At 39.0% G+C, this 26582-nt stretch overlaps 2 protein-coding genes across 2 annotated transcripts in view; both read right to left on the bottom strand.

Moving 5' to 3' along the window:
- Nucleotides 1-26582, bottom strand: part of LOC121521519 (disks large-associated protein 2-like) — a 149751-nt gene that overhangs the window by 95401 nt on the left and 27768 nt on the right. The window lies entirely within an intron of this gene.
- Nucleotides 15242-15784, bottom strand: LOC121521296 (small nuclear ribonucleoprotein Sm D1-like). Its single transcript, XM_041805174.1, has 2 exons — nt 15437-15784; nt 15242-15259 (listed from the first exon to the last, which is right to left on the bottom strand). The coding sequence occupies exons 1-2, from the start codon at nt 15782-15784 to the stop codon at nt 15242-15244; spliced, it is 366 nt and encodes a 121-aa protein (XP_041661108.1).

Raw genomic sequence — 26582 nt, 5'->3', positions numbered from 1 at the left:
TCACTGTTTATCACTGTTCATGTTTTTTCACAACAAGCTGGACATTTCTTTCCACTGCGTTGGGCTGAATCCAGTCTTATTAATTTGTTCTCATTTGGCCGTCTCACAGCTAGCACACTATGGCGGCAGGCTGCTAATGAAATTAAAAGCAGGATGTGGAGATAATTACAGTTAAAGGCAAATCAGCTGCTGCTCTGAATCCATTTCCATGGCAATCAGCTGTGATGGTGACTTCGTGCAAATTTTCCTCATGACATAAATGACCTCATCAATATGGCGGCCATATGTTTGCCACAGTGAGAGATTTGTAGGTGTCCTCTGTTTTATTATGTTAAACAGTAGTAACCCTAGAAATCAAATATTTACTCAGCTGAACATGATTGATCTTTTTCCTCAAGATAGTTGCCTTTAATGACGTCTGAGTTACTTTTCAGTTCAACATATTTAGGAAGAAACTTTTTTCTTTCTTATAGACAAATAAATGTGTCTTTGAAAACAGTTTTCTTCTTTGAGAAAGAAACAATAAATTACTTAATATTAGCTTATTGCAGGTAGTCATAGGCCAGTTGTGAGAAATTGCTTTAATGAAATGTCAAAAACATGTTAAATCTATTCAGTGGTGATGCACTGTTTATCCAAGGATCACTCACAACTCTTTTTTTTGTTGTTTTTATTAAAGAAAGGTTTATCCCTTTCAGTATTGAAGTCAGAATTAAAATATACATCTGTAATAATAATTCTCTAAAATTAGGACCTTAGATGGCATGTATTAAAGATGCAGTCTGTTTTTTGAGGGGAAAATCTGAAATCTGTCTCCTGCAGAAAGATTTCGATAGCCATCAGCAAAGTTGACAAATCGCAGTTCTTTACAGCTGTATAGTTGCTGTCGAGTTTGCATTCCTGCTACCAAGGGCTGCACAATAAAAATCTTACTGTTAATGCAGTATTAACTTTTTGCTATGAACATAACCCATGAGTCTGAGTTCATCACAGTGAAAGAGAAAAAAAATTTGATGCAAACAAGCAATTCTCCCTCAGCCAACACATATTTTACATGCTCTCACATCACGCTAATGCAGGCAGATCAAACTCAAGCTAGATACCAGCTACACTCAGAGTAAAAGTAAAAGTAAAAGTGCAGTTACTTCAGTAAAATGTATTTAAGTAAGAGTAAAAGTACTGCTATGGACCTCTACTCAAGTATTGAGTGATGAGTAGCTACTAAGGCTGGGCAATTACTTGAAATTTCGATTAAATCGCAGTGCATCCTACTGCAATTTTCAAATTTAAGAAGGTGCAGTGTTTTCATAAACTGAAATGTGTGTCAAAATACCAACTAAATACATTTTTTGCAGCAGAAATATTTTTAATAAAATGTGCAGGATTACGGAGAGTAGGGTTTCCTGCAAACTATGCTAAAAAATGGACACTTGAACACTTGCAAGACATGTAGAGCTTTGTTATGTTGCCATGATGGTTTCCTACAAGGCTGTAAGTTAAAGAAGTCAGTCAGTTTACTACCATGGTTGAAATAGATAAATAAAGATATGTTACTCATATAGACTCATGCATCATCTAATTTCATCCTAAATATAGGCCTGGCCTACAGGACACAACAGTTTATCTCATACTGTGCTTTTATTATGTAGAATAATTCACGCTTGTGTTTATGAAAAAATACATAAGATGAGGAATTTAAAAAATAACCATATATTAAGTTGCAATTGCAATACTGAAAAAAAAAATTAGATTATTTTCCCAGATTGTTCAGCCACAGTAGCTACTAAATAACTATGGATTATCTATTTAGAGTTGTGAGGCAACTGCTGCACAGTCGGGAGAGCTGGTTGTCTCTCAGGGGTTCAGTCCACAGCTTCAGTAGTCACAGGTCGATGTGTCTTCAGGAAAGACACTTTAATGAGATCAGTTTATGCTCATGCTTTCTCTTCATGGTGGCCTTCCTTTGCCATCGGTGTGTGAATGTGGAGTGAATGGTTAAGTGTGACCTGCAGTTTTAAAGTTCTTTGGGTAGTCAGACTATTAGAAAAGTATTATACAGGCTTAAGTCCTTTAGTTTATTACCTGTACTATCTTTACCAAACTACTAGGAAATTGTGTTGTGCATCACATTTTTTCTCACATTATGCAGGCTTACCACTAAAATAGACTGTTAATTATAACTGTGGGATTCAAAACTGAATTGCCAAATTGTAATTATATTTAAACCTTTAGAAACACATTACATTATTTTGATAACTTCCAGTAATTTTTCACACTGCAATATTTATCATTGAAAGAAAAGACATACAGTGTTACTCTATTCCAATATCATTCAGCCCTACTGTTACCACTGTGGTGAGCCCTCAGCCTACAAGTCAATCTCCACTGGTCACTTGCTGTATTTAATTAAGGAGTCTTATCAATCAAACCAGCGCTTCACAAGATTTATTTTACTTATTGTGATCTAATGAGAGAGGAAAGCTGTTAAAAAGTGACGCGACCGGTCTGGTTTGTGTCAACCAGGGCTGGACTGGCAATCTGGCATACAGGCTATTTTCCCAGTGAGCCAAGGCACTTTGATTTATGATTTATCTTCCCTATAACATAAATATCTGACCTGATATTGGATTGGATCTGTCCCATCTCTTAATACTCTCTACTCAAATGTCAAAATTTGAACCCTGTCTGAAACACAGTATCACTAAGTAGAAATATACTTTATATAGGTTATGAGCTCAAAAAGTGGCCTAGGGTTTTAGTAACTCTTTGATGAGTATAAATTGTAAAATCTTGTGCACAAGATACACCTTTGCTATCAATTAATTTTTATTTACAAAGTTGGAAGTGTACACCCCATTCCATCAAATGCATTAAAATGTAATCTAAAATAAGAAAATATGATTACAAATTGGACAAAAGCACTAATGCAACTGAGAAAAAAAGCTAAGGTAAAAAAAACAAAAAAACAAATCATACCATGCAGCAGCTGGCAGACTCTCACCACTAAAGATGAAACATGTCTCAAAAAAGTGTTTGCATACTACTTTTTTCTTTATGCTACCTCACATTTATGAGTAAACATACATGCCTGTGCTTGTATGTGCAGTCTGCATGTATGTGACTCTGAGTTTCGATTTATTTACTGCCTGGGGTTAAAGGCTCACATTGAACATGCCCAAAGGCACATTTAATCACGCTGAAAAAGAGACACTTGAGATTTTTTTTATGCTCTACTGATACTCCACACAGTGACATGTCATCCCTCTCTGTTTCTCCTCTCCCTATTCTCTCTTTGTTGCACGGTGTAATAAAGCAGAAACACCTTAAAAACAGTCTGTCACTTCAGGAAACAGCTGCATAGCATCTATGGTGTTTTGATAGTGCTGTGAGTAATCCCAGTGTCCATCGCTGCTGTCTGTGAGCTACCACAGCATCTATTTTTCCCTTCTCCGGGGGAAGAGGAGGGCTGTGCAGCTGACAGCCGAGGTCATCGTGCTTGTTTTTATCTAGGCTGGCGCTGTCACAGGCTTGTACTTTCAAAATCCTGAAGACGAAGGCTGTAGAGTTACTTACAGTGAAAACTCACATACACAGAGCTAAGTTTCCTTTGAGGTGCCGGCTATCAAATCCAAAACTTCAAGTCAGTAGGGGAAAATGTTTGATGTTTTAGGTGAAAATCATGTAATGCTTCTGACAAATCCTTACACCAGGATGGAGAGCATGCGTGAAATGTGGATGTCAGAAGTTAAAAGGTAGCTGTGAGATTGAATGAATGAAAATATGATGTACGGTGAGGTGTGCTTGGGCATAAATGTCTGTTACCCTTTTATGGTGCGTTTAGCATGTTCTTAGGGCTCGTTAATGTGCCAGACGGCTCGGTGAACGCTGCAGCAGCATAAGCTTTAATTATCAGGAGGAACAGGATAATCTGTCATAATGACTGATTTCCACATACACCCCTCCTGCTGCCAGTATTTGCTATCTGCTATAGCTGTAAAATGTCCTATGCATACATTGCTTTGACTTACATCTACCTCTTCCACTCTCTTCTTGTTTGATGCTGCGTTGTCTTTTCAGGATAAATGTGAAGTTGTAAGTGAGCCTCACCTTGCAAACGATCTCCTACTGACATATCCGTTGTTGCCATGCAACCACTTGGCATTTTTTTTTTTGTGAAGGATACCCTTACAACCGTATTAAAATAAAGGCCCGGTGAAGGCTAAGTTCCTTGAACCCTTACCGTGGGTGTTGAAAACTGAATACATTATGTTTCTCACAAACACCAGGAGTATCACAGTTGTGTTGATGAGCCAACAATCATTGCCCCAGAGTTTCCAAGAGGGCTGCAAACTTTTTTTTTTCCTCAGGAAAAGTACAGCAAGAGATTGCACAGCAAAGAGTTACAGTTAACTTTCTGTGGGAGATCAACAGGCTGCAATGCCCAGAGGGCAGTTTGAGAATGGAGTTGATAGTTAAATGGAATCAAATGAATGCTGTGCTGCTGAAAGGTCATCACATCTACTGTCTGGCACTGTTGAAAGAGGCTGTCAGAATGGCTGCACAACTTTTATCCCTACTGCATGGAGAAAGAGCACAACCCCAAACACTTCTCTGTGGCTAGCACATCCAGACTGTAGTTGTAAGAAAATACTGAACATATTTATCTTTTTCTGTATTATTTTTTTCATCAGTCAGCAGTGACTCATTCCTTTACCTGTCAGTCAAACTCCAGGAAACATCCTAAAAATCTGACTAAAATCAATCTCACAGGGAGTAAATTCAAGGGTGTAGCATGAATGATACTGTATTTCAGCTTGATCGCAATATAAATCTTTGATGAGTAAATTACTGTAAAATCCAGTGTGTAAGATGCACTTTTAAGGTGTTTTTTCCATTTAAAAAGTTGGCTGTGTCCTGTATACTAGTGTGACAAATACAATAGACTGAAGCATGCCTTATCACTACAGCTAATACAGCCACAACTATCACCCTCACATGACCTGATATAATTGAAAACTTGTCTCATTTACCCTACACTGCAAGCAGCTTCATCACTGCTCTAAACATGCTGTGATACATGTCCCTGGCATTTTTGGCTTGAAACCAGACCCCCACAACAGGTCAAATATTACGTTAACACCATTCCTTTGTCACTCTTAATACATAGAGCTGCCAAAGTTTTTCCTCAAATGATGACATGGCTCAGGTCTAAGTGGCATAGACACATCTAAAGGTGTCTTTTAACTATGTTCTGTCTTATGGTCAGAGATGAGTATGGTGGACATTCATCTGCAGATTGCTGTCTTTACAACATTTGCAGAATCTTGATTGACAGTTTATTGATACAACAGTTATTTATATATCCCATTCAGGGTCCAACATTAAGGTTTTTGCCTACTTGCCCTTCAGGGCAAGTGCTTCCCATCTAAATTCCTACTTGCCCTGTCTAGGAAGTACTTTTTCTTGCTGTCAAGTGCATACATTTTGCTCAAAACATACTTAAAACTAAAATCCATTGCTTTTCGACTGTGGAAAGCAATACACAACACTTCTTTCTAAATAAAACTGTATTTATTAGCTATGTGTTAGCCCACTGAAAATTATATATAACTTTGTACAGATCAGTGCAATGTGAAACCACACCAGGTTGTTTTCCGAAGAAATTCAAACTCAGGAATTTCATATTTACAATACTAATAAGGTAATAACGCAAACTCAGAAATATTTTTTGTGTAACTGATGAAACCAACTTTTTTCAGAAAATGAGGTCAGCAAAACACTGACACTAGGGCTGTGGCGGGGTCTGCTACATATGCACCAAGTATAAAATGGTGCTTTTCTTCTGTTTTTATTTGGTTTATTCATCATGAAACTGAAGAAATTTTGCAGACACATGAAAATCAACCAATTAAGATTTTTCTTGTTTGATTATAAATGTCTTCCCCAAAACTACATAGTGCCCCTTTAAAGTGCTATTTCACAGTTCCACCCTGTAACTGTAACTGTTAGACCAGTGGTACTCAACCTTATTTTACCAAAGAGCCACATTGTCTAAAAAATAATTTAGCGAGAGCCACAATCCAAACCGGGAATGTAAGGTAGATAATAGATCAGTTAATCTGTAGTTGAAATTAAATAAAACTTTATTGGTGGATAATTATGAGGTTAAATGGGATACAAGTGTCTGTATAGTGTCAGAAGAACCAATATGTCACCGATAATGAGTATATATTTATTTTATTTATCACTAACATCAGGCTAAAACCTTGTATCTCAATTTTTCATGGTTTTAATTTGTTTTTATAAATCATATTTATATCATTTTTATAAATTATAAATTTTTCATTCCCTGAAAGGTGATCATTTTGGAGATACCAACTTTGGCCCAACACCAGCGTTATGAAAGTTTCACCTGGTCTGAAGATTTTTTTAAGATATTAGAATGTGCTGAGTTTGAGCTCTGAGATGCTTTTCAAAGAAAATGATGAATTGTGGTTGGCTATTTGGGTATTTATATCTCACATTTGGGCATTTACTGGAGTTCTGTGACTTTATTAACATAAAAGAGATGCTTTCTAATTTTTTTCCACTAATTATTCATTCTTTAGTTAAAGGTGGAGGGGCCTCATATTAGTCTTTGCACTGGGCCTCCAAATGACTAAAACCAGCCCTGCCTCACACCTGCAGCTCTCCAGACACATCGTTTCACCCTGCCTCATTTTGGAGCTTTGGTTTTATATTTCTGCTCTTTTGGCAATATTTATGATCATTGGTGCATTAAAGATCAAATAAAACACCCACATTTGGACAACTTTTACTAGATATGATGTTATCTCCACATGTGATCTGTGTGAGTTATGCTCATTGACGACACACATCGGCACAATTTTCAAAAGATCTGGGTGTGAGAGAGCATGGGCAGGAAGTTGCTGGAGAAAAAGTTCAAATGAGGAAATGGGAAGCTTCAGAGTAACAGAAACAAGAGAGGAAACAGAAACGAGAGAGGAAAGTAATAAAATTAATGAACAGAAAAGCTCAGAGTCCTGCTTGCCAGATCAGGCAAGTCCTTACAAGTTTTGCTTGCCCGTCTGCTTTTTGAAGTTGCCCCGGGCATTCGGGGGACCGTTAATGTTGGACCCTGCCATTGATCTGTTTCACATTAAAGTTTTACTTTCCAAGCTGGAGCCTGGTGGGAGACCTTTAGAAGACATCACTGTCCTTATTAAACTAACAACCAATGAGCTGCTGCCCCTGCTCTGTGGGCCAGTGCTTAGTGAAAAAATCCCAGTTGATGATCATTGATCTACAGTATAAATTTACACACAGTGTTTATTGGCCAAACTTTCAGGTAACAGTACACTCCTGGGTCTTGCAAATACAAGTTGGCTCTAGGGGTGCGCGGTATGTGCGGTAGACGGTATAAATGATATAAATTTGGCCTAAGGTAGCGATTTGGACTCTACTGACCAATCACAATAACGCTTGTTAATGGCGTCATCATATGTGCCTCAGTGCTGTCTCTGTCAGCCTGCTGCTTTGGCCTGGTTCAGGGCCCAGCGCTGCAGCTCGCATAAACAACCATCTAAAAGTCTATTTTAACTCATGACTTTCTTTTCTAAGTCCACAGTGAGTCAAAGATCCAGGCTGCGATGTTAAATGAGGTCAGAAAAGCTGCTGTAAACTAGCCGTATTCCCTGGTACGGCAGCCAAAGCTTAGCTAACTCAATGCTAAACACAATACTTCCAACAAGCTCTTCAAAATAAAAGTCCGCGGCTGTTATTTTTCTGAAACGCTTTTATTGTGAACGCCTTCACTAGGAAATGTGTTCAAGTCATTAGCAGCTTAACACACCTCATCAGGTCAGAGATGAAATGTGAAACTTGGAGTGCAGTAAGAAGTAAATCTAGAGAGACTTAAAAAAAAAAAAACATGTTTTCTATGTTCCTATACTTAGAGATAAATTGAGTATGCCATCAAAGGTTTGTTTTAAGGGGAGAAGGGGGTTAAAAACACTTGAATTTGGATTAAAAAGCATTATCTCTTTTTAATTTTGTAATACCATGATATAACACCGTTATTGTCAAAGGCAAGAAAAATACCATGATATGATTTTTTGGCCATATCGCTCAGGCCTAGTTGGCTCCATTGATCAGAGACATGGCAGTGATACTGTAGGATTGTGGGTAGTGTAGTTCTGTAGTCTCTGAGACTGCAAATAAACCATGCTTTTCTCAAAACAAGGTTGATAACACATAAACTTGTGTCCTCTGTATGAGCATATGCCATTGTTTCACACTCAAGTAACTCATGGTAAATCTACCTTGGATGGTTATGACATTATGTCTTACAATCAAATCTATACAAGAGATATAGACTGTATGATGTTGAGGCTGATGGGGACCGTACAAAGAGTGAGTGGGCTTGCCTTATCCCCCCTCCACAGTGCTGTTTGTGACATTATTTTTCTACTAAGGACATTTCTTGACATTCCAGGGTATGCCTCAGTTGAAACTCTAGAGTTTATTTACTCTATAGTAAGTCTTTTAAGATGTAACAGGGATGCCATCAACCAATCTGTACCTTTTACCTGAAATTCCCTGGGCTACAATGACTTTTTAACTGCTGAACCATAACTAACTGACCAGTGTAGAAACACAGCCAGGAGGGCTAATAATTCAAATTGTCAGAGCAGTTTTACTATTCCAGTATTTAGCATAGTGATATATTACACCTTTAGACATTGTAATTAGCTACTCCACCACCTCTATTGTGTTAAAGTGACTTTATTGTTTGTGTCGAGAACAGGACACTGTATAGCTGCAGGTTAAAGATGCACCACATAGAAGAAACTAGTCCATGAGGAGTAATGCTCTGTTTTAATTATCTCTGGTCTATTACAGCTAGTCTGATCAGTTCATGTACCTCTGCACTGTCCATCATCTCATTCAAGACTTAATTGCACTCCCAATTTGTAGTGGCAGAGCTCAGTGCTTTTGTGACCAATCAGCTTAACCTGTGTAAACATAATGTGATGTGTATCAATTAAGCAGTTCAGAGTAATGTGGCATCTTTAAGTGTCATACCAGCAGCACAAGTGAGGCTGCAGTCTGACTACAACTACTGTGGCAGTGTGAAATGGCAGTGTTTGACGTTGATTTGTGTGGAAAATAAAAGATGAATGTGTGACAGGTCCTTTATTTAGACCGGGAACTAGCACAGCTTATTCTTTCCTTACAGTCTTTAAAATGTCAGATTTTACCGCAGTTACAGTGGAAGTAGGAAAAGTCCACAAGAAACCCAGAGGACTGAGCTATCACATGTTACAGATTATCCACTCCATCTCTTGTTCTTTGTGCCGCTACAGGCTAATGAGGCAGAGACTCCTCAAATGCTTTCATAGGAACCAAAAAATGCACCGTGATGTCTGATCTAGTAGCTAAAACCTACGGTAGATGTATCATAGGCGGGCATCACTGACTCATCACACAGTTTTTAGTGAGAGATTTAATGGACAGCTGGCACCAAGAGTCCATGTCATACAGACAGGCTGATCCAGCCCAGCCCACCCCCAAGGTCACAGGCAGTCTCTCACAGAGTGGCGGCACCAGAGCAGCAGATGGTGGCAAAATGATGGCCTATCATTACTCATCCAACAGAGGGAGTGTCTTTTCTTTGTCGAAAAAGGGCTTGTTTGGATTGATGGAAATGTCTTATAATCAAATGTGTCTTCTGCTGTAGAGGTTTAAGTATTTATCTGTGATGATTTGACAATATTCTTTTCATGATACTGTTTACTTTTGGTCTTTAAGACATAATTCTGTATGACAGAGTGCTCTGTATAGACTCCATCATCAAAAGCCTTCAGTCCATAATATAGAAATATTTAGTTTAAGAACAGCAGCCAATCCTCACAGTTCAAATGTGAAGCATTAGCAACACTGTTGATTCCCGCTCCTCAAATATTTGGATTTACTTTTCTGCTTTGTCTTAATCTTTGTTGATTTCATTTGTATGTCAGTGTAACAATATCATTTGCCAAAATGACAGAAGTAGTGCTGCAGATAAACCTTCCAAGGGGCTTGCCAAGTGTGTTCTCTTCAGGTAGACAGTGGATGCTAACAGCTCAGCTGGCTGTTGTATCTTGATTAGCAAGTCCTCATACCTTCATAAATGTCACAGCAAATAAAGAGGAATATTATTTTTATGAAACAACACATCCTCCAAACGTAACAGCTGATTTCCTGCCTTGAGAAAACATTAGTATTCCTTTTTTTGAGTTGAAAGAGCTATGCCACACTGTGATATTTCTTGTCAAAAATTCCTTCTTTTGAAACCTATTAACCATAAACCGTAAAAAATATTGGACAAAGTCTAAGTGGCGTCAGTTATTTGGTCATCAAAGGGGTCTTTTGAGTCCAATCTGCAGAGGTAGCCATATACAAAAACTGTCTCCAGTTACTTTTAGATCATCCTAATGGACAAAGAGGTGAAGCTGAGGCAGGTCTTAAGCCTCCTCACAAACAGCTGCATCATGTAGGATACCAAAAGTTAAAAGTCAAAAACCTGACCTGCAAAACCTGATTAGGAAACATGTAATAAAGCTGAGTAAACTGTTTGCATACAAGAAAAAAGCTTTTCCTCCATTAAAATATTCCAACACAGCCAGCACAGCTCTGTAAACAGTGTAAACTATGTAGATAACAGAGCTACGTAGCTCATAGAGCTAATGCTGTGTTCCATTAACCTCTGTCAGTCAGATGTCAGAGCTTGGAATAAAGTCGCACCTGAGTTGAATGCATTTGCTTGGAGGTCATAACTGGGGATACTGAGGGCAGCTCCAACTTTCCCAGTCGAAATTCCGCATTTTTGAGGATGCCTCTGACTGGCAGTGCAGAATTAACGAGTTCTGAGATGTTAATGGTCACGAAGCAGCTACATAAGCTACATATCTAGGTTATCTGTGTAACTAAGCTGGCTTTGTGCTTTAGTTAGCTTTTACTAAACCTTATGTTGCTAAAGCTAACTTAGCTACATTGGCTTATGTAGTAATGTTAATTACGTAGCCAACTTAGCTATGTTAGCTTTAGCCACAGCTAATGAAGTCACCATTATTGTAACTACTTCTAAAACAGGTCTATACAGAATTTAATATGATGCAGGTGAGGAAATACTAATAGTTAAGGATCCTGTCTGTGAAAAGTCATGTAAACAGCTCTGATTCAGCTTTGTTATGCAGCATTTTCAAGCTGATCCAACAGTGGGGTTTTAATTAGTGCATCTTCCTCAAGGAGCAGCAGATTTTCCTCTATTCAGAAACTCTGCTTGTTAAAAATTAATTCAAGCACAGCTCAACTGCAAGTTCTGTGCCACTTTGAATCCAAATGTTGCATTGTTAAAGACTTTATTCAACTAGTGGACTGAATTTGATTTGCTGGGCTTAAAAAAGATTGAAGATGAAACACTTTGACAGCAGCAGAGCATTAGCCACCCCCTCTCTACCTTGACTGTACACTCAAACACACATGCTGAGACAAACACAGTGACCTGCATCTAAGTGGGCCGGAGTTCCCTTCCTAGCTGTGGGACACCCGTGTGAAGGAAAACAAGAGCAATACAGAGCAGGGAGGGACTAGGAGTTTGGTGCACCCTCAAAGCACTAATGTAATGTGCAAACATGAGGCATAACAAGTTTACACAACACCCCAGGGTGCTTTCAAGAAAATGATATAATTAGGAAATCTCATTTTTGGGCAGATCAGACAGGGAATGTGTAAGACATTATAAATGATATGAAGCTCTCAGATGTTCAGTTTATTTCTTGAATCCTTTTTTAAAATACAATCTGCAAAAGTAAAACAGCAGCTTCCCTGATAGACTTTTATCATAAATGGCTCAAAACAGTCCAGAGGGTTTTGGTGACAGAGACAGCGAGACCTGGCCGAGTGTTTTCTCTGCTGTCTCTCTGTATCTAGGCAACAGCAAATCAACACGGTTATTACATCATCTGGCAGAGTGGGCCTCCCGTGTATTAATCTCAAAGCAACACTTAGCTGAGCTTAGCAAGCGGTGAGCGGGAGAGCAAAGGGTGCTTCACATGTAGAGAGGAGAGGATGGAGAACAACAGAGGGACGTGTGTATGTATGTGAGTGTTTCATGCACACATTTTCATCAGAGGTATTTCACACTGCAGCGTGAGGGAGATCATGTACAATACTTCACATGCTTCCACAGATTAGTGATTGAAATAGCACTGCTTTAAATGTTTATGACTTTGATAGGAGGTCTTAAGTAACTGCAATGATATTGGCCAGACTGGGGGCAATGAGATCTCTGGACTGAGCTCAAAACAGTTGAGTCAATGATACAGATCAGCATCCTATCAACAATCTACATTTATGTCAGTTTTTTCTCTGCTGTTCAAACCTACAGTTTCCACAGGGTCAATCTGCAGCATGTCTTCCAAAGACAGCAAACTACTCCCTTTCTAGGCAATGTTTGTTTTTGCAGCACGCACCACAATCAGTCTCATGGTCATGATGAAAGCCCCACTCTACTTCACTCAAGATACACACCAGATCTATTTCTGGTAGTCATTCTGATGAGGGCACATCATCCCAAACAGGAAGTCAGACACAGGAACGCACAGGGCATCCAGCCACTTCAAATCAAAACACTAGCTAATCCCAATTATCGCCTCCCTGCTCCCACAGCCAATCACAGCTCTCTCTCTCAACACAGTAGTGTATTAAAGTATGACATACTTTTCACTTATGCTGATGCACAACACTACTGCTGCTTACAAAACTTAACCTCCTCCACCCCAGCCTCCTCATTTCTAGCATAAAGCTTGCTGCACCCTCATGCTACTATGTATGTTTGTTTTTAACTGCTTTTGAACTAATTTTATAGTATTCAGAACACATTGTCATGAATGTATCTATCCATATGGAGGTTTCTAACTATGCACTCTGGAAAGTCAAAGCATGCTGCTTGACTAACCCAAGGAGCATCCTTTAAGTAGAGCCTTCTCTGCCAAGAAAAACTATACTGTATATCCATTTTGCAGTGAAATGGTAAAACGTATGACAAGAGTGTTCCTGACTGAAATATAATTTTCATAAATGATCTCTACTTTCATCATTTTTGAAGCACAAGTGCAATCAATGAAAGTAAAAAAGCTCATTCTAGTCCCCCATAAAGAACTAACAGTGGACAACTGACTTCCACGTCACCATCACAAGCCTTCCCACTTTTATTTGCACTCTTACCTCTTTGACAAAGGACTTTCTTCTTCTTGTGACCAATTCTGCTGCCTTTATCTGCTACTTCTATCCAGATTAAGTAATTATTATGCTCAATCAATCATCTCGATGTTAATTGGTGTAGTAGTTTAAGCCAGAACACAGAAACAACCTTGGTCTTTGCTGTGTATCCTGCAAATGCACATTATTGCTCAAGTAATTAAATGACTACTTCTATCAAGCTGTGTGTGGTATCTATTTGGAGCGTATCTTGCAATTTCACTGGCCCTGGAGGATCCAATCACGTGGTCTGGTCCACTCAAGGACTTGGTCTGCTTGCTGTTTCTGTTGGGTCTGATCTCTCCATGCTAAGGGAAAGTGTTTTCTCCTGGCTCTTACCATTGTTTTCATTTGGATTTGTAGCTGACTTCTGCAAATACTTGCTGTTTTTAGCAAATACTTGCTGCATTACTTGTAATTTCTTGTCTTTAAGTGTATTTGATGTTTTATTTGTATAGCTGCTCATTGTTTGTAACTTTGTAACATAACTGTGCTGCTGCCTACATGGCTTGGACACTGTTAAAAAGACAATTTTATATTTTATGCTGAACGGTGGATTAGTAGGTAAGTTTACATGTTTGGCATGATGACACTTAACTAAATAAACTCTGTATCCTAGTTAGCCACTTGTTAGCAATTGATTTTTGTAAGACCTGTCAAAAGGTCCAAGTGCAGGAGTGTAGCACTTTCAGATGTGTTTCTTGTCAGAGTAAAAAACTAAATCTGTTTGTGTACCTCACATTCAGTCTAACCAAAAAGTCATCAAATAATCCAATAGACTGAGAGATGAGGGAACCATTAGTCCTGTAATGCTCACACAGTTTCAGGTTATACAACTCAATGCTGCACTGCTCTATAAAACAGGGCTTAATTAAAGGGCATTTTGTCTGTTCTGAAGCCCAACTATATCATCTGAGGTTATTTTTGTTTATATTTCATTCATTCTAAGCCAAAAAAAAAAAAAAACTGTAATGCAAAAAACATAGCCTGATCAGCCTTATTTTTAACAATATATTTTTAAAAATATCTTTAAAAAGTCCAATTCTGTAATAAAAACCTTTTCATACAGAGCAGCATAAAGTGATTTGAGGACTGGTTATGTTGCAGAATTTTGTGCTAATAAACAGGATGCTATACTCTCTCCTCCTACTTGCCTGCACTCACCGACCTCGCTGTATGAATAAAACATTTAATGCTTCAAACAGGCTAATAACTAATACAGTTTGTCATGCCACCAAATGACTATTAACTCTGTTTACTGACTTCTTAATCAGCTTCCAGAAACAAGTGTCTGAGCCTGTGCACTGGATGTCTTCTTTAGAAACCCTTTGCCTCTTCATGTTACCAGATGTCCACTCTTGTGTCTTTGTGTGCGTGTGCATTGTTTCAGCCCACACAGAGCTCTCGCCAAGCATGATGATACTAAGTATGTGATAATTACTTGGTGTTTGGCTTGTGTGCTGCTATGAATCATTCCGCTAACGGCTGTGTTAGTGTTAAGATGTACATGCAGTCATATGTTTGTAGGTCATGTGGTTTCACTTTAGAGGTCACAGCTATTTTACTGATCTCTTTTGAGCTGAAAGGACAGGAGGATATGTGCTTTCTGAAAATGACCTTAATATATCTGATATATCTTCAGAGTAAACATGACTCAGAGGTTGCTCAATATCCGTCTCATATGCTGTTTTGGAGGAAATCCTTCTTACTAAATACATGGGAAATTCATAATTCTTTAGACAAAGGCTTTTTCTTAAAATATCACAAACACGCTAAAGTTTTCTTCTTGTTCATTGTGCCATTCTTCACAAAGCACCCAACTGGAAAAAAACTTCCAACAACAGAAAAAAATGGAACTACAACCTACATTGGCTTTGATTGATTATTTATCATTAATTATTTAATTACTTTTTATTCTCTGGTCAGGGGTGTAAGCCCGTTAGCGCAGTCTCTTCTGCTATGTAACAGTGTGACATCATAGTAGCATGATAAGGTATAGCTTGTTAATTAATTCTTTTTTTCCCCTCTTTATAGGGATTTTAATGTACAAAATAAGAAAACCAAAACCAAAGAAAACATGAAAAATCGCAAAATCGCAAAAGCGATTTTGGGGGCGGCCCCAGATATGTTCAACCTGGTGATCATCTCCTGGGGCCCCCCGGCCTCGACCTAGTCCTTTGCCACGTTCCCGTCCAGCCACTGCTTCCCTCTTCTTGGACGTGACTTTTGGCTCGATGCCAACCAGCAAAATGACCAGAGGGAGGCTGTCAGGAAGAATGAAGTAGAGGATGTTGTTGCCACGGATACTCAGCGATTCCAGCTGAGTGGGCTCCCTGTTTTTTAGGGTCATTTTCACAGCTTTAAGGTGGGTGTTCATGCTCACATCAACTCCTGTGATAGTGCCCTGGACCTGGGTGCCATTCTTAAGTTCAATGGTGAATGTCTCATGGCTGAGCTTCATCAAAAACCGGACTAGTGTCATGGTGGTGATGGAATTGTAGAGAAAAAATTCTCACCGATGAGAAAAATTACAGCGCTCAAGTGGGAGCACAGGTCTCTGTTGTATGTTGCACGTTTTTGCTTGTCAGTGAATTCAATGAAGACAAGCGCAACAACATTTTCTTTTTCTGTCTTGTGATCTGTCTGTTTAACACAAGACAAGCAGGAAGTGATCATTCTATTAACTAATCAACTCACTGTTCCCACCACCATTCTTTTGGTGGTGGTTACTAGAGACCAAAGTGTGTGGTGATATCCCCAAAATGCCCCCATTTTCTGGTGACTGTCGGTACATCTCAGGAAATTGGAATATCATGAATTCATTTTTTTCCTGTGATTTAATTCAAGAAATGAAACTTCTACATATTCTAATATCATCTCATATAAAGTGAAATATTTCATGACTTTTCTTTGTTTTAATTTGATGATTATGGCTTACAGCTCACACAAATCAAATACCCTCTCTCGAAATATTACAGTATCACAAAACATCAGTCCGAAAAAAAGATTTATAATACAGAAATGTTGACCTTCTGGAAAATGATCCTCATTCATGCACTCAGAACTTGGTTGGAGATCTTTTTGTCCAATTTACTGCATCTATGCCACATGGCATGAAGCCAGTAAGTCCGTGTCACTGCTGACATGTTGCTCTGAAAGCAGCCCTCAGCTCATCTCTATTGTTGAGTCCTGTGTCTATCATCTTCCTTTTGAAATTTTCCCAGAGATTCTCTAAAGGGACCAGGTCAGACCAGTTGACTGGCAAATCAAACACAGTACCACCACAGTCACCAAACCAGTTTCTGGTAGTTGTAGCTGCACTGTGAACAGCTGCAAAGTCCTGCTGGAAAAGGAAATCAGTATCTCCAGTCCAAAACTTCACAGTTACCTTGGATTCTGTGCCTCTCTGATCTTCTCACAGACTCTGGTACCCTGATTTCAAAATGAAATTCAAAATGAACTTTAATCTGAAGTCCGCAGTCCAGTTCTTTTTCTTCTTAGCCCAGGTGAGACGCTTATGACATCTGTGCTTCAGGATTGGCTCAACACTAAGAACACAACACTTTTAGCCCATTTCCTGGACCCATCTGTGTGTGCTGGCTTTTGAACAACTGACTTCAGCCTCAGTCCACTCCCTGTGTAGCTCTGAAGGCTGCCTTCATCCTTGTTGCATCTTGTCTTACCCCACTTTTCCCTTTCAATCAACTTTTCATGAATCTGCTTTGACACAGCCTCTGAGAACAGCCGGCCCTTTCAGCAGTGGCCTTCTGTGGCTTCTGTGTCAATGATTGTCTTCTGGGCAGTCCTCCCCATGATTGTGGTTGTGTGTACTGAATCAAAGTGAGAGAATGAATGCTTAGAAAACCTTTGCAAATCAGACTTTTCCACAATATTCTAATATTCAGATTTTTGATTTTCATGAGCTGTAAGCTGTAATTATTAAGATTAAAACAAAAAAAAGTCTTGCAATTGTTTCACTCTGGGAATAATATGGAATTTATGGAAGTTTAAATGTCGAATGTATATCACAGGGAAAAATTAACTGTATGTCAGTCACAAGTGTCGTCTTCACTCCTATTCCCCAATTCTTGTGAATTTTCCTGTTGTTCATGGTGTACTCAGGATTTTGCTGTAGCACCACATCTGAAAATATTCACATGCTTTTTAACTACAGTCTTCATTCTGTAGAACTCAGATCCATCTGTATGATGCCTCTGCAAAGACCTCAGATCTTTGAAGACAAACCTTGAGGGAAAAAGGGAGTTTACTTTTCCTGAACTTGGTCAAGTTCTGTACAACACTTTGAACCAGTACTAGCTGGTGTTTTATCTCATGGGTGCAGTCCCCTTTGGTGTTGACTATGGAGGTGAGATATTCAAAGCTTTCCACTGCTTCAAGATCCACATCACCCACATAAAACTTGAGTCAATTTTCTGTCCTTCATGTGAAATTACTATTTTGGTTTTCTTAATGTTAAGCATCAATCTCTTCTGTTCACTTTCCCTTTTTACCTTCCTCGGGAGATTCATCAACTTTTCCTTGCTACTTGGATGGACCCTGGTGCTGACATCTCCGTGAAAGTCATCCATTGCCTCTCTCATAACTTTTCCAACATATAACCAACAGCTGATGTCATAGGATGCATCCTTACTGCCATAAAGGATTAAAAAAGACAGAAAATCAGATATTTTAAAGCCATCTCAGAGTACTTTGACATTGTAAGTTTTTACAAACATAATACACAATTTCATAAGGCCTTCTTGGTTTCACTTTTATGTTCTGCTTTGAATCAATTATCTGGTCGTATTTTTAGTTGTAAAAATAGTTGTAAGCACTCTTCTTTTTTTCATAATAGCTCAAAAACTGTTTTTTTTTGTTTGTTTGTTTGTTTTTTTTTTCAAAAAGCTGTGACAAACTTAGGCCTTTTGGGTTGCAACAATCTCAAAAAAGGCCAGCAAAATCCTTGAGGACTGGGCTTATTGTTCCCTAAAGGCTGAAGATTAAAGGTTTAAGGGTTGAAGTGGCATTTTCCTCTTAAGATTTCCCTGGATACATGTATTTACTGTCATGATACTTGACAGAAAAAAACAGGAAGAAAAGTCAATCTTTAGCCTTACCTTCATATTATTTTCTTTTTCTTCTATTATTGAGATTTTTGTCTTTATAGGCTAAAGACTGCAGAAACTGAATCCTGCAACCAGCTAACTGACAGGTCCCTCTGTTACCTGTGTCATTTTCAGGTTGTTATGGCTCCTGGCTACATCTCAGTATTTCAAACACTGTATGAGTAAGTCTACCAGCGTATACTCGGGTGGGAGAAAGTGCTTTGTCATTCAGGGTGTTCAGTTTTCATATTCCCTGTGTGGTGCTTTCAGTGGTCATTTAAATCAGTGCTTTCTCATATTTGTATTTTCTGTTGAGCACAGCTCCTGCTGTCTATAATCTCAGTGTAATTTCTTAAATCAAGTTCATTTTTACATATGAATCTTTTAAACAAAGTTAAGACTGAAAGTTGAGCCTATTTTAAGCTCATTCTTCTCTTAAATCCCAAGATTAATTTGTGTAGTCCGGTTGCTGTATTTCTTTTTAATTCTGTGGTGTTGATGAATTTTAACGATTATAGAAAGCACAGTTTAATTAAATTAGATCCTGCTTCGAAAAAAAATCTAACTATCAAAACTACTCTCCTTAGGCTTTGTTTGTTTTATTACAAGCAGCCCCTTTACTGTTCACAATGTGCAAGGATACACTTTGACACACACCTTACTGGCAGAGGTTGGCCCCACTTTTTACCATCCTCTCTTCCTCATTAGATTAATCCTGCATGTAAAGAAAACACTGGTAAACTGATAAGTAAATAAACCTTGTGGAGCACTGGATCCATTGAAAAGACTCCTCAGAAAAACACTAGTTATCAGTAGAACAGGGCAAATGTGACTGGCAGGCTGAGAGCTAAACTACCACATTACAATGAATAGAGGTGCAAACTCAGACTAGAGCATGAGCAGAGAAATCCAGAGATTTGGTAATGTGTCATTTAAGAATCAGTCACACTGAAAGCTGACATTAGACCACCACTGTTAAAGAGTTGGATGCATTCAGTCTTAACAGAGGCAGGGACAAAACGTATCCCACAAGGAGATAAAAATTTACCAGAGGGATATCAGAAGCACAAGGGGGAAAATTTCTATACACCCCTGGCAATTCGCACCCTGGTCATACTTTACATAAGCTACTATAATGAGTCCCACTACTACCCCTTTTCCACCAAGCCAGTTTCAGGGCTATTTCAGAGCCAGTACTTAACCAAGCACCAGGTCTTTGTTTTTAATCATAGCCAGAGAACCAGTTCTAGGCCAGAAAAATGGTTCCAGAGTGGCACCTCTTTGCTGTTCCAGTGGAAGGAACTAGTTTACATCAGGGCCTGTAAGAGCGCCATTTATAGACAACGGCTCTTCAAACGAGACAGCAAGACAATGGCGCAAAACGAACATGGACATAAAAACAGAGAGCCAGTGGTCCAGAGAAGATGAGCTGTCTCCTGGCTGTTTGAGCCTCAAATGAAGTACAAAGAAAGCTGAGGGGAGCTTCAAGCTAGTGTTGCCTCTAAAATGGAAATGCTGTTTAAAATGATATAAAAGCGCGTCTCTCTCAGGTTAGCTCAAGCCCATGAAAACACAAACGGGTTCTCTGATGGTTCTTAGATTGAACCAGCTGCAAAGTGACTCCAGCTCTAGCCCAGCACCAGCCCTGGAAAAAAAGGACATGCATGAAGTTACTCCTTCAAGTTCTTTTTAGTGTTACAATATTCTACAAACCAATCATTTATTGATGACACGCATATAACCTGATATGTTATTGAACTTGAACTTTTCGTGCCAGTATCAAGTATTTGTGGCCTAACCTCATATTTTCTTCTCCATTGTTCTCTGATTGTAACCTTTTGGGTCTCCTGCTGAGGTGTTTCTGTCAGCCATGTTTCTCTGCATGCAGACAGCAGTGTGGCTCTCACACTCAAGTTAGATTTGTTGAATCAGTCTGACATTCAACAGAAGCCGTCTCTCCTTTAGACACCCAGAGCACACTGCAGTGACAGAATATTTTAATAAAGATGCTGCTGAGGGAGATTACACAAGCACAAACGGGATATTTCATACAGCAATATTTCTTATTATGCTCATCTGCGGGCACAATAGAAAGCTTTTGTCCTGGTTTCTGAGTGCCTGGGGTGGTAGTGCTGTTGTTGTGATGGGTTTGTGCTTCCTGAATGGATTGCAGGTCCAGAGGCAAATGAGCTAAAATCAAATGAGAACCCTTCAGGGAATTACATGATTCATCTAAATTAGTATTTTTTTTTTTTTTTTTACTCGAACAAGGTACAAACTATTTGGCGATGTGTTTTCAGTAGAAGCAGGCAGGCCAATTTCACAGAGCTGGCTGCTCTTTTTTTCAGACAAAATTCAACATCACCTCATATGACTGATCCAGATAAGATTTTATTAAAATCACCTGCTCAAGCAATTTCATTTCCCCTTTACAAATAAATAAAAACTGAGCCTGAAATGTAGAACACAAAAACCAACAGATGGCGGCTTTCTGAAATGGATACAGTGCATGTACACTTTAAAGCCCTATTCACACTTGCACAGAGCTCCTGAAAAATTCCTGAATTTACAGAGGGGAGCTACAAGGAGTTAGGTGCCTGATTCTTGTTAAAGTGGAGGGGTACGTGGCCCTCCAGTGGAGATGTCAAGAGGCACACTCAACACCGAGTGTTGGGAAATATCTAGCACCAATAACTAAGAGGCAAACTGCGGGAAAACTTCCTGCTGTGTGGAAAAAATGTGAACAAGCATGTCAGGAAATGTTCTGGGTGGGATGCATGTGTGAAAAGGGATTTTTTGTTTCTAGGTGAGTACTTCATTACTAGGATGCACAGGGTAAAAACCAACATGGCTGATAGACTAGATGATCTAAAAATGATAAACTATGACAAAACGTGATGTTGCTCAACCAGGATTATGCAAGAATTATTTCCTTTTTTGGATATCCCAACAGTTTCATCGTGCTCTTAATTGTCTTGCCAGTGATTGAGAGACTGTCCTCGATTCAGTCCTTTCTCACTCGGCTCTCAGTCACTTTTTCTTTCATCATCTCCATCAGTGCTCTCTGTAGTTTCTTCAGCTCAGTCCACAATGTTCGTTCAAGGAATACTGAGCTAAGACGGGATGTGTTTGCCTTTGAGGCTTTTTGCCAGAGAGCTGTGCTGTTACTGTGCAGAGAAATTTACCTGCTCAGCCAAAGTTTCATAAAGTGCAAAATCAGGCACCATTTTCTCATAAGAAGTTGATGTACCATCAAATTGATTGTAAGGGCTATTTTAGGTGGCATAATATGGCATAATATTGCTTCAAAGCGGCTATAATGTAAAATTCAGCTTAGTCAAACTTATAACAATCCAGGTATGGCCATATGATTTTATCATGGTAGTGACTTAGTAGCAGAAACTAGGGACATGTGGATAGAGGTGCCAAAATCTGCTTTATGAATCTATCATGATTTAATTTTTTTGTCATCTTGTCATGATGCATGCTTTGATTTAATGTTGTTGATGGTGCAAAGTGTAGTTAAAGGTTGGAAGTACACTTTAACATAGAAGCTCTGTACTTAAGTAAAAATATAAAATCACACATTGCTTTTTGTCCTTTCTCGTTGCACATCAATTGAAACTTTGATTTGCAAAAATTGAAGGAGGGATAGAAGTAAAGATGATTTATGTGGAACACTTAATGTGAAATACAATATAAAGTAGCACCTCTTTTATAGCTTATGTTTTAACTTGAAGCCTGTCTGCATTCTACATACTGCTGCGACCAATAAACCGGGATGAAATGTATTGTGTTTCTGCTGGACAACACTGCGATTTGCCTTTGCTATTGCGATATAATAGATAAATGGTATCAGTTGTCTTCTTGATTTGTTATCAAGAAAGAGAGTATAATCATACTTTTAAAATGTGTATTTTTCCTACTAAAAACATACAAAAATGAGGGCGCTTAAAAAATTGCACAACCTTGAGATTCTACAGTACTGCTTTCACAGTAGCTTAATATGTGAAAAAAAAAACTTAAAAAAAAAAAAGAAGGTACTTTTACCAAGTGCAACAGTGGCACTATTGTAGACTTGAAGGCCATAATGCAGGCATTTTTGTAAACCTTTAAAGTATTACGTAATACAAAAACAAGCCTTCCTTTTTTGCGATTACTGTAATTGTACAGCCTTACATTGCAGTTAGATTAATTGTGCAGCTCTAGCAGCTCCCACAATCCCACATTTCACACAACCATAAGCATTCATTGTGTACTGCAAGCAGCGTTTTCACTGCTCAAATGTGCTAGGATACAAAGTGAGACGGACCAGACTGACAACACCTACTCTATAATATCCGTCATCAACATGATATAGTCTAACATATGTAAGTCTTGTAGAGTGGTGGTTTGAAGAAAAGACTCATCAGTTAAGAACTAATGACCAAAGAAAGTGGGTAGTTGGATCGCTGGCTGTGGGTCTGTACTTCACAACTATCACTGTAGGCTACTAAGCTCATCCTTAGTACTGGTAGTTTACAGTATTGTAAATGCTACATGGTGAAAAAAGATTTTACTAAAAGAGCTACACATGCTTAACAGAGACCGCAAGGTGTAGACTTTGCTGAATATAATGAAAATTGTCATGTAGGAAGACAGTTTAGGTCGTTTTCCCTTTGGAAAAAGGGACAAACTGGGGCTTTTTCACTATGACTTTTCGCCACGCCGATCCAAACCAAGCCGTGCCAGTTTACTTTTCCAGCACCATTTTGGCCGCACCAGGCTACACCAAGCCGTGCCCAGAATGGTCCTGCTCTAGAGCAGGGCCCAAGCAAACCTGGCCTAGGGGTGTGCACTTCAGTGACTTCACAGCGGTTCGTCATCATTCTGGGATGCTTCACAGACGTGTTTAAGTAGCAACTGCTACACCAAACTTTGAAATACCTCAGAACACCAGCATGGACAGGCATGATGTGAGCAAGTCAGCTAAACAAAACAGTGTTTCTTCTTCTTCTTTAGAAACAAAACAATGCTCACTGAAGCGCAGGTATTTAATGTTATTGACTCAAAACGCCACGTCATCAGCTGTAGACTCCTTAAACAGATAGCTCAGTTGGGCTGCTGTACCAAGTCAAACCAAGTAGAGCCAAGCTGCTTAATGTAATGAAAAAGCCCCAATTGGGTCTTATTTCCCAGTTTTAAATGTTATATATTTCATGGTTAATGGCAGAAGATCTCACCTTTGCTTTTGTGAGCCGTAACAGTTCCAATATGATTCCTGTTATGTCTCTGATTTGAATTATTTTTTCCTTTCAAAAACAAAAAGGCCTGGGATCGTCACTTTATTGTCAACTCACAGACCACCAGCACCAGTTTCAATCCAACTTTTAGATCAAATGGATACAGAACATATGGCTGCTTATTCTCTCTTACCCTTGGCTTAACTTTTAGTAAAAAGAGAGGGTTTTGGGGAAACCCATGCAAGTAATAGAGGCAGAAATTCACGCCTAGTTCTAGGAGGAAATCATCGTTCATCTGTCTGGCTGTGTGAGACACCTGTCAGCTCAATATGTGACACTCGAGAATCTTGAAAGGCAATTATTATTGCACCAAAACACCTATGGTGTGTTGATTCAAATGAGCACAGAGCTTTGATTTCTGTTTTTTATGGCTGACAAAATTAAAGCTCAGAATGAAAATGTGTGCTGTCATCTCCTTCTTTTAGCTCACATCATGACACACAGCAGACATGCACGGCTGCTAAACTGACCAGTCTGTTGACAGATAAGTACTCTGCATAAACTTACGCTTTTACAGCAGGATTTTGGAAGAGTTTTCTCAACAATGGTAGTTACCCTTACAGAACAGTAGAAAAAAATCTTTATTTGATTATTTTGAAAACATGTCTAAAAAGCAGCAGTGATACTTACGTGTTAACAGACTTTGGTCAGAAACATACCATATAAAATCATGTGAATGATGATAGAAATTAACATTGTTCTACAGTATGATCCAAACCTCGAAAGCTGCATGTCAACACTTTTACACTTCATGCAGAGTCCTCAGAGGAGAGCAAGACAAGCTCCAGAATTTTCCATAATTAGTTTTGAATTAAACTGTCAGCAGCAGCGGGATGCCAGACTGAGCTGTCACAGTTTTCACCTCCATGTGCCATGACACATCCGAGCACAGACCACGATCTTTAAGCCCCTTGTGTTTCTGGGGTGGCAAACAGATCTGTCTAATCCCTCACAATTAAAACGATTAGGAGATGCTGAAGCTACAGCCTCAGACTGAATGGCTGGACTTCATGTGCCAGCTCAAGTCGAGATATCTCAGTATACAGATTTTATTTTAGTCTGTTTAACCAAGTCTCATTGGAGCAGCAAAACTGGGCCATAAAAATACATATTTCCTGACTGTGTTCAAGTTGTGAACAGTTCTCCATAATTTGAAAATCAACCTTAAAATGGTGTCAAAAGGGAACTCAAAATCAACCGTTTGTAGCTCTCAATGGATTCTCTTCTGAGTGCAGTATCCAGCGTTATTAATATTCTGCTTCCATGTTCAAGTTGTGCTGAAGAGCCGAGGGTTTGCTGTTCAGGCCAGGCTGAGGGTGCTGTGCCAGCAGCCGGCTGGAGCTGAGTAAAAACCTCTCACATAGGCTGTTTCCAAGTGGGCAGAGCCTGCTGATTAAAGGCGAGTTATGGATTTGCCAATTTCATTTCCGATTTCAAAGTTGAAGAGTTGAAAGTCAGCTTTTTGTTTGTAATCAGATATTAAAGAAGCTGAAAACAGTGTTTACGCATGGCTTTTTTATTTTACTTACAAGCCAGGAGAGTAACCAGAGAATAAAGCCTCACTTTATCACTAAACGGATCGAGTCTGGACAGAAAAGTACAGTAACAGTGCCTGTGAAAAGTATTCACCCCCTTGGATATTTCACTCTTTTATTGATTTTATAAACCAATCATGGTCAATGTAGTCTGGCTTTTTTGAAATAAACAAAAACAAACAAACTCTGATGTCAAAATAAAAACAAATTTAAAAAAATAAGTGACTGCATAAATATTCACTCCCTTTAAAGTGACTGACCAAATTCAACAGAGGTCCAGTCAATTGGTATTAGACAAAAAGACAAATTATATTGACCATGACTGATGTATAAAATCAATTAAAGGGTTAAACATCCTAAGGGTGAATGCCTTTTTCTGGCACTGTATTATGTAGATCAAAGAAATTGCCAAACCAGTTGTAATTCTTGTCCACAAACACCTGCATTTCACAGGTGTTTTCAAAGAATACCTGCACAAGAAGGTGTTCTTTTACATGACCTCCCGTGTGTCGCTGTGCATGTGTGGTTGTAGAGTTTACGTGCTCAAGCGTAGCATTACACAGAGCGTGTGAGCTTCCAGCTGAGTAAACCATCTAAGCGGTGCACCCTGCCATGCCCTGCTAGTGCTGTATCCCGTACAGGACTCGGCCCCCCTCCTCCTGTCGCCTGACTTGACGCTGGTTTAGCACATTAATATTAGCACTCAGAATTCCCAGTGTGGACATGTAGCACCTGGCAGGCATCGACACTCTGCATGAGTCCAAAAACACTGTCCATTAACACACTGCAGGTACCGTGGCACTGGATAATGTTAACCTTAGTGTCCACACACTCGCAAGTACACACGCAGCTTTCCTCCCGCTCAGGCTCGTACTGATCCTATAAGCGCTCCCCAGAGTGCGCTAGACTGAGAAGACGGCTACCACCCAGCCTCTATGCAGGCTAACCCTCCTCATAGTATATCCTATTATCAGCCATGGAGATGTTCACTATGGATGCTGCCAGGGCGAACACACACACACTCAAATCAATTTCATGCTTGATGGAATACTGATTAAAACTACATAGGTTGATAAAGCTGATTCTGCTTTTTTCTTTCCCTATGGTATGAATTACAAATGTGTGATAAAAGATAGAATCAAGGACATCTCTACTTCATGAATCCACTTTCTGTTTTATCTCATATCCTTTTTTTCTGTTTTGGGGGGCATGTTGATGTAGAGTACACAGGATTTTAGAAGCACACAGATCATAAGTCTAAATTCACTTTCGTTTTCTTATCAAAGATGTAATTTTTAATAATTCATCTAAAGTTGCAATTTTAATACTTTCTAAAAATATCTAATTTCAACATGAAA

This window comes from Cheilinus undulatus, linkage group 14 (assembly GCF_018320785.1).
Source record: "Cheilinus undulatus linkage group 14, ASM1832078v1, whole genome shotgun sequence".
Lineage (NCBI taxonomy): Eukaryota > Metazoa > Chordata > Actinopteri > Labriformes > Labridae > Cheilinus > Cheilinus undulatus.
Note: the sequence above shows the minus strand (reverse complement) of the source record. Positions and strands in the feature narration are given on the sequence as shown.

Coding starts and splice junctions, on each gene's coding strand:
- LOC121521296 (XM_041805174.1), bottom strand. CDS start 15,784: ATGACACTAGTCCGGTTTTTGATGAAGCTCAGCCATGAGACATTCACC.